The sequence below is a fragment of the Vulpes vulpes genome, chromosome 5 (assembly GCF_048418805.1).
Source record: "Vulpes vulpes isolate BD-2025 chromosome 5, VulVul3, whole genome shotgun sequence".
Classification (NCBI taxonomy): domain Eukaryota; kingdom Metazoa; phylum Chordata; class Mammalia; order Carnivora; family Canidae; genus Vulpes; species Vulpes vulpes.
Window position 1 is genome coordinate 112,236,719 of NC_132784.1, and position 9,619 is coordinate 112,246,337.

The 9,619-nt window shown below is 44.5% G+C and overlaps 1 protein-coding gene across 1 annotated transcript; it reads right to left on the reverse strand.

Annotated features, from left to right (window-relative positions):
* Positions 1-2,512: 2,512 nt before the first annotated feature.
* On the reverse strand, positions 2,513-9,366 carry FCRLA (Fc receptor like A). Its single transcript, XM_072757394.1, has 6 exons — positions 9,230-9,366; positions 5,940-5,996; positions 5,544-5,696; positions 4,487-4,753; positions 3,738-4,022; positions 2,513-2,864 (listed from the first exon to the last, which is right to left on the reverse strand). The coding sequence occupies exons 1-6, from the start codon at positions 9,360-9,362 to the stop codon at positions 2,566-2,568; spliced, it is 1,194 nt and encodes a 397-aa protein (XP_072613495.1). The 5' UTR covers positions 9,363-9,366; the 3' UTR covers positions 2,513-2,565.
* Positions 9,367-9,619: the final 253 nt, after the last annotated feature.

Genomic DNA, 9,619 nt, shown 5'->3' on the forward strand with positions numbered 1-9,619 from the left:
ATACACTAGAATTTATTTTGGGCATATACACCTGGACATTGGATTCTACTTTATAAGATAATGGACGTACTATCTAGCGTTGACTTCGGAGACAAAATCTAGCATGGCTGCATTGGGACCTCCGTGGGTCTAAACTGCACAGGACCATAAACCAGACCCGGTGTAACAATTCGTTTTCCCCATTTCCTCCCAAACCCCAGGCTAGATGGGCAGATGGAGACAAGTAAACCCCCCACCCATTCTTTCTGCTCTATTCTTGCCTTCCTCACCCCTCTCCTTGAGGCTTCCAAGTATTTGACGAGGCTGGATCCTCTGGGCAGAGTCTGGAGATTTTGCTGATGCCACACATGCCACTCATCCCTTAAGGTCCAGGTTAATTTCCATCTTCTTCAAAGTATCTTCCCTTATGCTGGCTCACTCAATTCAACTAAACAGAATTTTAGAGCTTAACTATGCCTCATTAAACTAAACACCATCGAGTCAATGTGGTGCAAAGAGCTCACCCTCCAGTGAATAGAAATAAGATACTAAAAAGTTCTGATGTGGTGGGATGAGAGAGGTGCACACAGACACATGGACGAGGAGGGCAGAGGTGACATTTATCTTAGCCAACTGCATCTATGACTTCCTTCCCTGATCGTGGATAGCTTTTATTATCTGTACATGAATTCCTTGTTTAGCATGAGAGCTTGCAGGATGCGTTCATGAAAATGGTACCATTAACTGAACTCAACTCCACGTGGCATGGCTGTAACACAGTATAGGAAGTATATCCAGAATCGTCCTCTAGCAATTGAGCTTCCATGTTTTCAAATCCACCAAAGTCATGAAATACCTCTGGTCATCATTTCTTGCAACTCCTATTCACACCATTGTGAGTTAAATCCTCTCAGGCTGCAAAGATGTTTACAGGCTCTTACTAATTCCCAACTGCCTCCTGGTCCTTCCCCTTGAAGGTGTTAGGAACTACCATAAAACTCACCTTTTAGAGAATGATGGGAATTACCAAGAAACTCAAGTGTTAGGGACGCCTGGGTGGCTCAGTGATTAAGCATCTGCCTTTGGCTCAGGGAATGATCCTGGAGTCCTGGGATCGAGTCCTGCATTGGGCTCCCTGCATGGAGCCTACTTCTCCCTTTTCCTGTGCCTCTGCCTCTCTCTGTGTGTCTCTCATGAATAAATAAATAAAATCTTTTTTAAAAACTCAAATTTTAATATCCAGCATGATTTTATTCCTTTGTTTCTTCTTGGCATGTCTGAAGTGATCACATGTGCATTTTTTATAAATTACTGTGACTCAATATTGCACAGAATAAATGGCACAAAGAAAGAATATGGTGGAAAATATCATACCACGTGATTTAGGATGTTAGAATAATGTGATGGAATGCTCATTGGCTGAGCTAAAACGGAGTGCTAACTCATTGACCAAAGGTCTACTGTAGAGTCTCTCAAGCTTTCTTTCATTGGCTGTGAATGTACAATAGCAGTCCAAATGTAGAAAAAAGTATTATTCTGGTACCAAAATAGATTTATGTATATATTTTAAAAATATTTTATTTATTTATTCATGAGAGAGACAGAGAGGCAGAGAGAGAAGCAGGCTCCATGCAGGGAGCCCGAGGCAGGACTCGATCCCGGGGCCACAGGATCAGGCAGGCCCTGGGCTGGAGGCAGCGCTGAACCACTGAGCCACCTGGGCTGCCCCGACTTATGTATATTTTTAAAGAAAAATGCTTCAGAGACATAATAAAATAAAAAATTGCTGTTTTGGCAATGTTATGCTTCATCACATATGTCTGAGTCTAATCGGATCCTGTGGGAAATTTTTACATATCCCGCTTTTATTATTTTATGGGAAAGGGTATTACTCTTCCTCTATCACAAAGTTTAAACCCTCTATAGACAGAGACACTATTTTATGAGCTTCCTTAACATAGAACAAACCTTGGTATGTAGTAGAGGCAACGAAATACCAGCATGTAATTAATATTTGCTGAATGATGCTGGAGGAGGCAGCAAGAAGAAGAAACAAAGGTCCACCCTAGAGCCTAACACCTAGCTTCCACAAGGTTGAAGTTTCTTAATCTTGGCACTATTGACATATTGGACAAGATAATCCTTTGTTGTGGGGGTTGTCCAGTGTGTTACCTGATATTTAGCAGCATTCTTGGCTTCTACTCACTAGATGCCAGTAGCCCCACTCCCCAAAATGTCTTTAGACATTGTCAAATGTCCCCTTTGGTGGGAGTGGGGGATTGCCTCCAGTTGAGACTGCTGCATTAAGTGCATCTCATTGATTTTCTTTTAGTCGCCAGATTCTGGCCTTGGCAAAAGAAGGCAACAGCTGGTCTAGAGGGAGCAGGTTATGAGAGAATATGTAATTATAGCTAAATTCTGAGGATCACTTTGTGCAAATTTATTTATACTCACCTATCTCTGTTACTCTCACAAAATACTGGGCAATTTGCAAGACTATTTATGTGTATGTATAGGACAGAAAGAGCAAAAGTAGAAAAAGCTGAATTTATTCAGAGTACTTGAGCAATACTGCAGATGAATTATTTACTCGTATTCAACAGGACCCTTTATGGTCTCAAGCTTCAGGCGGACAGATAGGTCCCTCAGCTCCATGACCAGGTGACCAAGGAGAGCTCTCATATCCTGCATTTGCTTGAGAAGAATGCCCATCTGGTGATACAGATGGGGGTCTGGCACCTGTAGAGGAGAGGAGAAGCCTGGGTTCTTAGAAGGGGTGGACAGTGGAGGCTGAGGTCCAGGGAATGCTGTTGGAGTAGATTCTGGAACAGGTGATTTCTGAGGAGCTGGATTCAAGTTGCGGGACGAAGTAGAGCTGGAGGGACCTGCATTATGGGATAAGAGGAACATATAAGACCGAAGTCTGACTCTGGCCCTAGCCTCATACAATGGTCCTAGCCTCATATTCATGGTACATATAAGGGTGAAGCCTAACTCTGGCCCTAACCTGTCTTTCTTGTTTTCTGAAAGTGGCTGTGGGGTCCAATGCCAGCAGAGGTTTAAGAACTCCCTCAAGATCAAAATTTGAATCTGAAGCTTGGCTACCTCAGTTTGAAAATCTTCAGTGATGAGGCTTCATCATTACAGGGCTATAGATATTAGCCAATTCTTCCTCTATAAAGGCAGAACCTAATTCCCTACAGTGTGGAGGTGGTCAGTGGTCCTAGGTCAACCTCTTTACTGTATATGACATTAGTGCAATTCCTCATCTTTGTTCCAGCCTTCAGTGTTTCAAGAACACCTCCACTGGCTCCTTGTATCACCTCCTCTTCAAAATCACCTCCTATTATTTTTCTTATGACATGATCTCAAGCCTCCTCATTAGGGTTACCACCCCCTCTGGATATATTATTTCAGGTCAAGTGCAGCCTTTTTAATTGAGAATTGAATATAAACTCCCGACTACCTCACCTTCATTCTAGATACTATATTCCTGCAGATGTCCAGCGTTCATGTAGGGAGCATAGGGTCTATGGGGCAGCAGCTGTGGAGCTGGCTCAGGTCTTTGTTTGGTGAGGTGTGCACTGTGGTCCAAGGGAGAAGTTCCATAACTGCTCTTTTCCATCCCCGGGGACTCTGGTTTATTGTTCCCTCCTCCTCTGTGTCCTAACTTAACCTGTTCATACCAAACCCCAGCTCACAGGTCCAATCCTTTCCCTCACTTTTCACACACGCCAGACAAATCCACACTAACTTACTCTGCACCCGGATCTCCAGCTTGGAGCTCTGTTTCCAAACTTGGTTGTCCTCAGTGGCTGCTTCACACCAGTAGGACCCAGAGTGCGCCTTTGAAGCTGTAGGGATCTGGAATTCCGGGGAGAGGCCCCTGCTGCGCACTGTCCTGCTGTCCTTGTAGAAGGAGAAGAAGAGGCGGGTGGTTGATCTCTGCAGGGGCAGCTTTGTCTGACAGCTCAAGGTCACCGGGTCCCCCTCTCGGGGCTCAGCAGAGGGGGTGGCTCTGAGAAGTGGGGCTGGAAACAGTTCTGGGGGAGAGATAAGTGAGAAAGAAGAGCTCAGCCATCCTACATTCAGGTGGACCCATGCCAGGCAAAGTATCTGGTCGCACTTTCCTCCCCCATTCCCATTAAGAATGTGCAGTCTTAGCAAAGCTGCATTGAAACTTCCAAATCTTCTCTCTCTTTAACTAGACAATATTAGGAAAGACTCAGAGGTGGGCAAATCTTACAAGAGTCCAGACACCCAATCAGTGAACATTGGGAAGCGTGGATCTGGGGGACAGAGGCGTGGGAAGCACACGGAACTTGGAGAGGACTCGAAGACTTGAGAATGCAATGCTGAGATGCTGCTCCTCCTGAAGCCCAAGCATTTGCCAGAAACCTGCCTCTTAGCCTTCAGTGATCTTGTCACCTTTATTGAGAGACAGTCTTGGTCTCTCTGTGTCTCCCCACCTGCCTCTGCCAACAACCACACTCCCTCCAGCGCTCACCTTGGATCTTGATAGCCACGGAAGATGCTGTTTCTGGGCTCCCAGGACCAGGGCTCCTCAAGATGCCGCTGCAGTGATAGTGCCCGCTGTCAGTCTCTTGCACAACCGCAATGGAGAATTCCCTATTAGGTCCAGGGGGACCCATTGCTGAGCCATCTCGGTAGAAGGTCACTTGGGCCAGTGGCCAGTCTTGCCAGGCCTGGCACCGTAGAGTCAGTGGGTCTCCTTCAAATATAGGGCTGACTGGACCTTGGAGGATCAGCCAGTCTGTGGCCCAAAGCAAGAGTTGAGTGTGACCCACTGCCTCCCTTGGGAGTTCCCCCGGTGCTACTCGCACAGACTGCCCTCTCACCTTTCTCTGAGGGTCCACACAATTCTCGCCCCTGGTTGGGAATTAGAACAACTTCTCTAGGGCCAAAGAGTGAGTGAATTTTTGTAGGGCGTTTGTGAGGCTTCCCTGAATATAGGGAAGAAGGTACAGAAATCCCTCTTTATCCACAGTTTTGCTTTCCATGGTCAACGGCAGTCCAGAAGCAAATGATCCCCCTTCTGATATATCATCAGAAGATCAGTAGTAGCCTAACACTGCCTCACAGTGCTTCTGTCAGTCCCCTCACTTATTTTATCAGGTAAGCATTTTATCATCTCACATCATCACCAGATAGTTACAATAAGGTATAGTACAATAAGGTATTTTGAGGGAGGGAGAGACCACTCACATAACTTTTACCACAGTATATTGTGATAATTATTGTATTATTAGATATTGTTGTTCATCTCTTACTGATCTCTTACTGTGCCTAATTTATATTTTATCATAGGTACATGTGTATAGGGAAAACTTAGTATATTAAGACTTTGGTACAATCTGCAGTTTCAGGCATCCACTGGGGGTTTTGGAACATATCCTTCATGGATAAGGCAGGGCTACCGTATCTCATCCCACAGCCAATTTCCTGGGGGCAACTTTGTGACTGGGCTAGTGGGCTGAAAGAGCAGGTTTGGGAAATGGGAAAAAGAGAAGGTCTGCACTAGTCAGTCCTTCCGGAGACCTCACCGTAAGACACAATCAGATGGAAGGGTTTACTGAAAGTGTAGCCCTTGACCTGGAAGTCAACTTCCCTTGGGCTCATCAAGTCCTCCTGGGTATCACAGCTGCTCTCCTGGGTGCTGACAGGTCCTTCACATTGCAGCGTCTCAAAAGGGGCAGCTGAGCAGGGCATGGTTTGAGAAGCAGAAAACAAAGCTGTGACTTGAAGGAAGAAGACAGAAAATTGCCCTCTACCAGGGAATCTCCAGGAGAATCATCCTTTGTAGAGTGAGAAGGGGAGACTCCAAAACCCACATGGGTCTATTGACTTGTATCTTGATCCACTGGCTTTCAGGTGCTCTCAGGGAATGGACCGTGGTTTGGGGAAGAGGGTGGGGAGACAATGGCAAAATGTGAACTCACCAGCATGACATCCAGCTGCTGGTGCAGGAAACCAGAGGCCTAAGGCAATGATGACCCCTGAGCAGGCAGGCGTAGGATAAAAGGGGAAGGGAGATGATCAGATTTTAACACTCACTGGGTGTTTAACACGTACCACACACTGCTGGACACTTTTATGCATTATTTTACCTAATCTTGACAAGACTTCTAGGTATGCAATTTCACCCCCAATTTTATAAGTCTTAGAGAAACAGGCTTAGAATAGTTCATTAACTTACCCAAAATTTGAAAAAAAAGTAGGGAACAGAGCAAGAAAAGAAATTACGTCTGAATTCAAAATCAGTATTCTTTTTACTTCACTGTTTATAGACTTGATCAACTGCAGGTCTCAGATCTTCCTTGGAGGGTTTCTTCCACACTTTCATTTTCTCAAAATTCCCTTTGTTCTTCATCCATGAATATATTATCTACCAATTAGCTTTCAGTACCTAGCAGTGTCTCCTCCTTCCTTTCTCCTTCTTTCCGGTCTTCATTTTTTCAGCCATCTCTACCTTGATGTCCTCTGTCCCTTGAATTTTCCATGGCAACAATAGAGCCCTTCCTATGTCCTTTTCTCTACTCCAAACCTCTGCTCCCAGTCTGTAATGGTAACTATGGAACAATTCTTTCTTTGCTTCCAGGCTAAAACTTAGAGTTAAGGATTTTTCAATGTATCTCCTCAACCTATCACTTAGCTCCATCGTTGACCCAGGCAAGATAATTTCCATTTTTCCCATCTTCATGATTGCTTCTTGTCCCTCAATCCCTCTCCCCTTCTTTTGGCCCCATGGCCATTCACATATCCTCAATTCTTCACTCCATTCTTTCCCGACCCACTTGCCTTTGTTCCTTTCCATTCCCAAAGGCCCAAAACTCTGTAACTTCCCCAAGCAAGGCCTCTTTCCACTTCCTAATTCTCATTATATCAGTACCAGGTGTTTTCTTTAGATCCTCCCTCAGCTCCCTTCACCACTACTGCTGCTACCTTTTTCAGTTCCTCTGCTATTATTCAACTGGACTCAGCTTCCACTCCTTTTTGAAAATGAGCTTGTGAGTTGCCAGGCACTTTCACTCAATTACATGGTAGGTGTTAGTCTCATTTTATGAATAAGAAAATGGAATTAGAGATATAAAAGTGAATTTTCCAGGTGACATACAGCTAGTTAATAGAAAAGGAGTTCTTGCCATAATACCAGTGCTGTATCTTCACACAGTCACCAAGTCCTGTCTCTATGAGTTCAGTAAAATGATTCAACAACATTTTTGTGCAAGGATAACGCAGATGCTAAAGAATTAAACATAAATATGACAAGGTTAAAAAACAAAAACAAAAAAAGCATTGTCCCTGTCTACAAATAACTCAGTTTAGTGGATGGCACACCCATATGAGGAGATTATTTCAGCATGAGGAGTAAAATAATAACAAAGATGTATGACAGGCAACCATTGGGGCAGAAAGAAAGGGAAGCTTTCAAAGAAGCTTCCCTGGTGAAGATGTCACCTATATGGAATCTTTAGGGATGTCTAAAAGTTTGTGAGTAAGAGGAAATGGGGCCCATGGAGAAAGCTCATTTCAAGCAGAGGTAGCGGTATGAGTGAAGCTTAGAGATAGGTAAGAACCTGGTGTGTGAATGGATAAATACAAGCAGGGTGGGGTTTATTACAACATAATTTGCAGGGCTCGCAAGGTAAAAGCAGAGGCTGCAGAGGTTAAGTAGAAACCAGGCTATGGGGATCCCTGGGTGGCGCAGCGGTTTGGCGCCTGCCTTTGACCCAGGGCGCGATCCTGGAGACCCAGGATCGAATCCCACGTCAGGCTCCCGGTGCATGGAGCCTGTTTCTCCCTCTGCCTGTGTCTCTGCCTCTCTCTCTCTCTCTCTCTCTGTGACTATCATAAATAAATAAAAATTAAAAGAAACCAGGCTATGGTGTGCCTTGTGTGCACCAGCTGCAGAGTGCAGAATCGATTTCAAGGGCACAAGACTGAGACACAGAGGTTAGTTAAGAAATTATCGGACTATCCAAAGTCAACAATGATGAGAGCTTTTCCTAGCATACTATTAGTTCTGTCTCAAGGAAGGGACTGTCTCTAAGAACAGTCTAGAAGTTACATTTTGCCAAACTTGCTAATGAATCATATCCAGGGAAGGGAGAGGAAGGAGTCTAGGTTTTCTTCCAAGTTTTTGGCCTGGATGCCTGGGTGGATGCCATGAAGTGAGATCAGACACAGTGAAAGATGAAATTAGGAGATGTAGGGACTAAGGGGACAGATGAATTCAGTTTTGTGCTGAGATACCTGTGAAACTTGCAGATATATGTCTTGTGCAAAGTTGGATCTTCAACTGTGAAGCTAAAAAGCACAATTAAGGTTGGAAATTTGACTTGGAACTCTTTTTTTTTTTTTTTAAGATTTATTTTTTTTTAATTTTTATTTATTTATGATAGTCACACACAGAGAGAGAGACAGAGACACAGGCAGAGGGAGAAGCAGGCTCCATGCTCCGGGAGCCCGACGTGGGACTTGATCCCGGGTCTCCAGGATTGCACCCCGGGCCAAAGGCAGGCGCCAAACCGCTGCGCCACCCAGGGATCCCGGAACTCTTAAGTAATAGTTGTAGAGGTAAAAATTATGCAGATACATGAACTCACTAAGGAGATTGGGTAAAGAAAGAAGAGTAAGGAGGCAGGAATAACAACAATAGAAAACACAAGTCTTTAAGGGGAAGATAACAGAAGCCACCAAAGGGACAAAGACAGGTACATAGAGTGCAAGGAGAAAATGGCACAGAAGTCAGGCAAGCAAAGAATGCCAAGAAAGAATAAGTGACCAACACTGCCCAATGCAGCAGAGAAATCCAGCAGCAGAAGAACTAAAGGGTGGGTAATGGCATAGTTGATCATTACACCCTGGGCAAAACTGATTCTGTTGGAAGCCAGACTGGGCGTGCTGAGGTATGAGTGAGAAGTGGGGAAGTGGACAAAGTAGGTGGTACCAACTACTCTTTCAAGAAATCTGAGAAAAGGAAGGAAAAGAGTTGAGATGGTAGCTAAATGGGGCATCATAGTCAAGGGGGCTTTGAGAATGGAAAAGCTTGAAGATTTTTATATTCAGAAAGAGCCATTCAATCCAGCATACCACGTTTTCAAATATCTGCCCTTCATTTCCCACCTGAACATTGCTTCTTTGGGCCAAAGTCAGTCCACGTATCTTTCCATTGATCAAAGTCAGGCATATCTCCATTCCCACACCAATGTTCAAATGTATCACTTACCTAGTAGCATCTGGGCTGCCCAGAGCACAGTAGGAGAAAAGTAGAGGACCCCAGCCGTGAGGACACAACCCAGCCTCATGGTGACTGTGTTTAGGTCTCCTGCAGCCTCTAACACACTGATTTTCTTCAACATGAAACCTCTCAAATTAGAAAAGAGGAAGTAAATCTAACTGTCTCATCTCCTTGCATCTGGAGCCTATTTTCAACTTTGTGATTGGCTTTCATCATTCATATTTGACTAGATTGGCCCCAGCATCATCTACATCCTTAGGGTTGTGGATGAACTAGTAATACTCTCAATTGTTCAAGATCTCCCCCGTAATGCTCAGAGACCTTCCAAAGCACATAATTGTCCGATACAGCTTCTGCCCTTCATGACACTCTGGGAAA

Coding starts and splice junctions, on each gene's coding strand:
- FCRLA (XM_072757394.1), bottom strand. CDS start 9,362: ATGTTGAAGAAAATCAGTGTGTTAGAGGCTGCAGGAGACCTAAACACA. Junction 5,997..9,229: donor GGCAGCCCAGATGCTACTAG/GTAAGTGATACA, acceptor CTGCCTGCTCAG/GGGTCATCATTGCCTTAGGC. Junction 4,754..5,543: donor CCATCTGATTGTGTCTTACG/GTGAGGTCTCCG, acceptor TTTGGGCCACAG/ACTGGCTGATCCTCCAAGGT.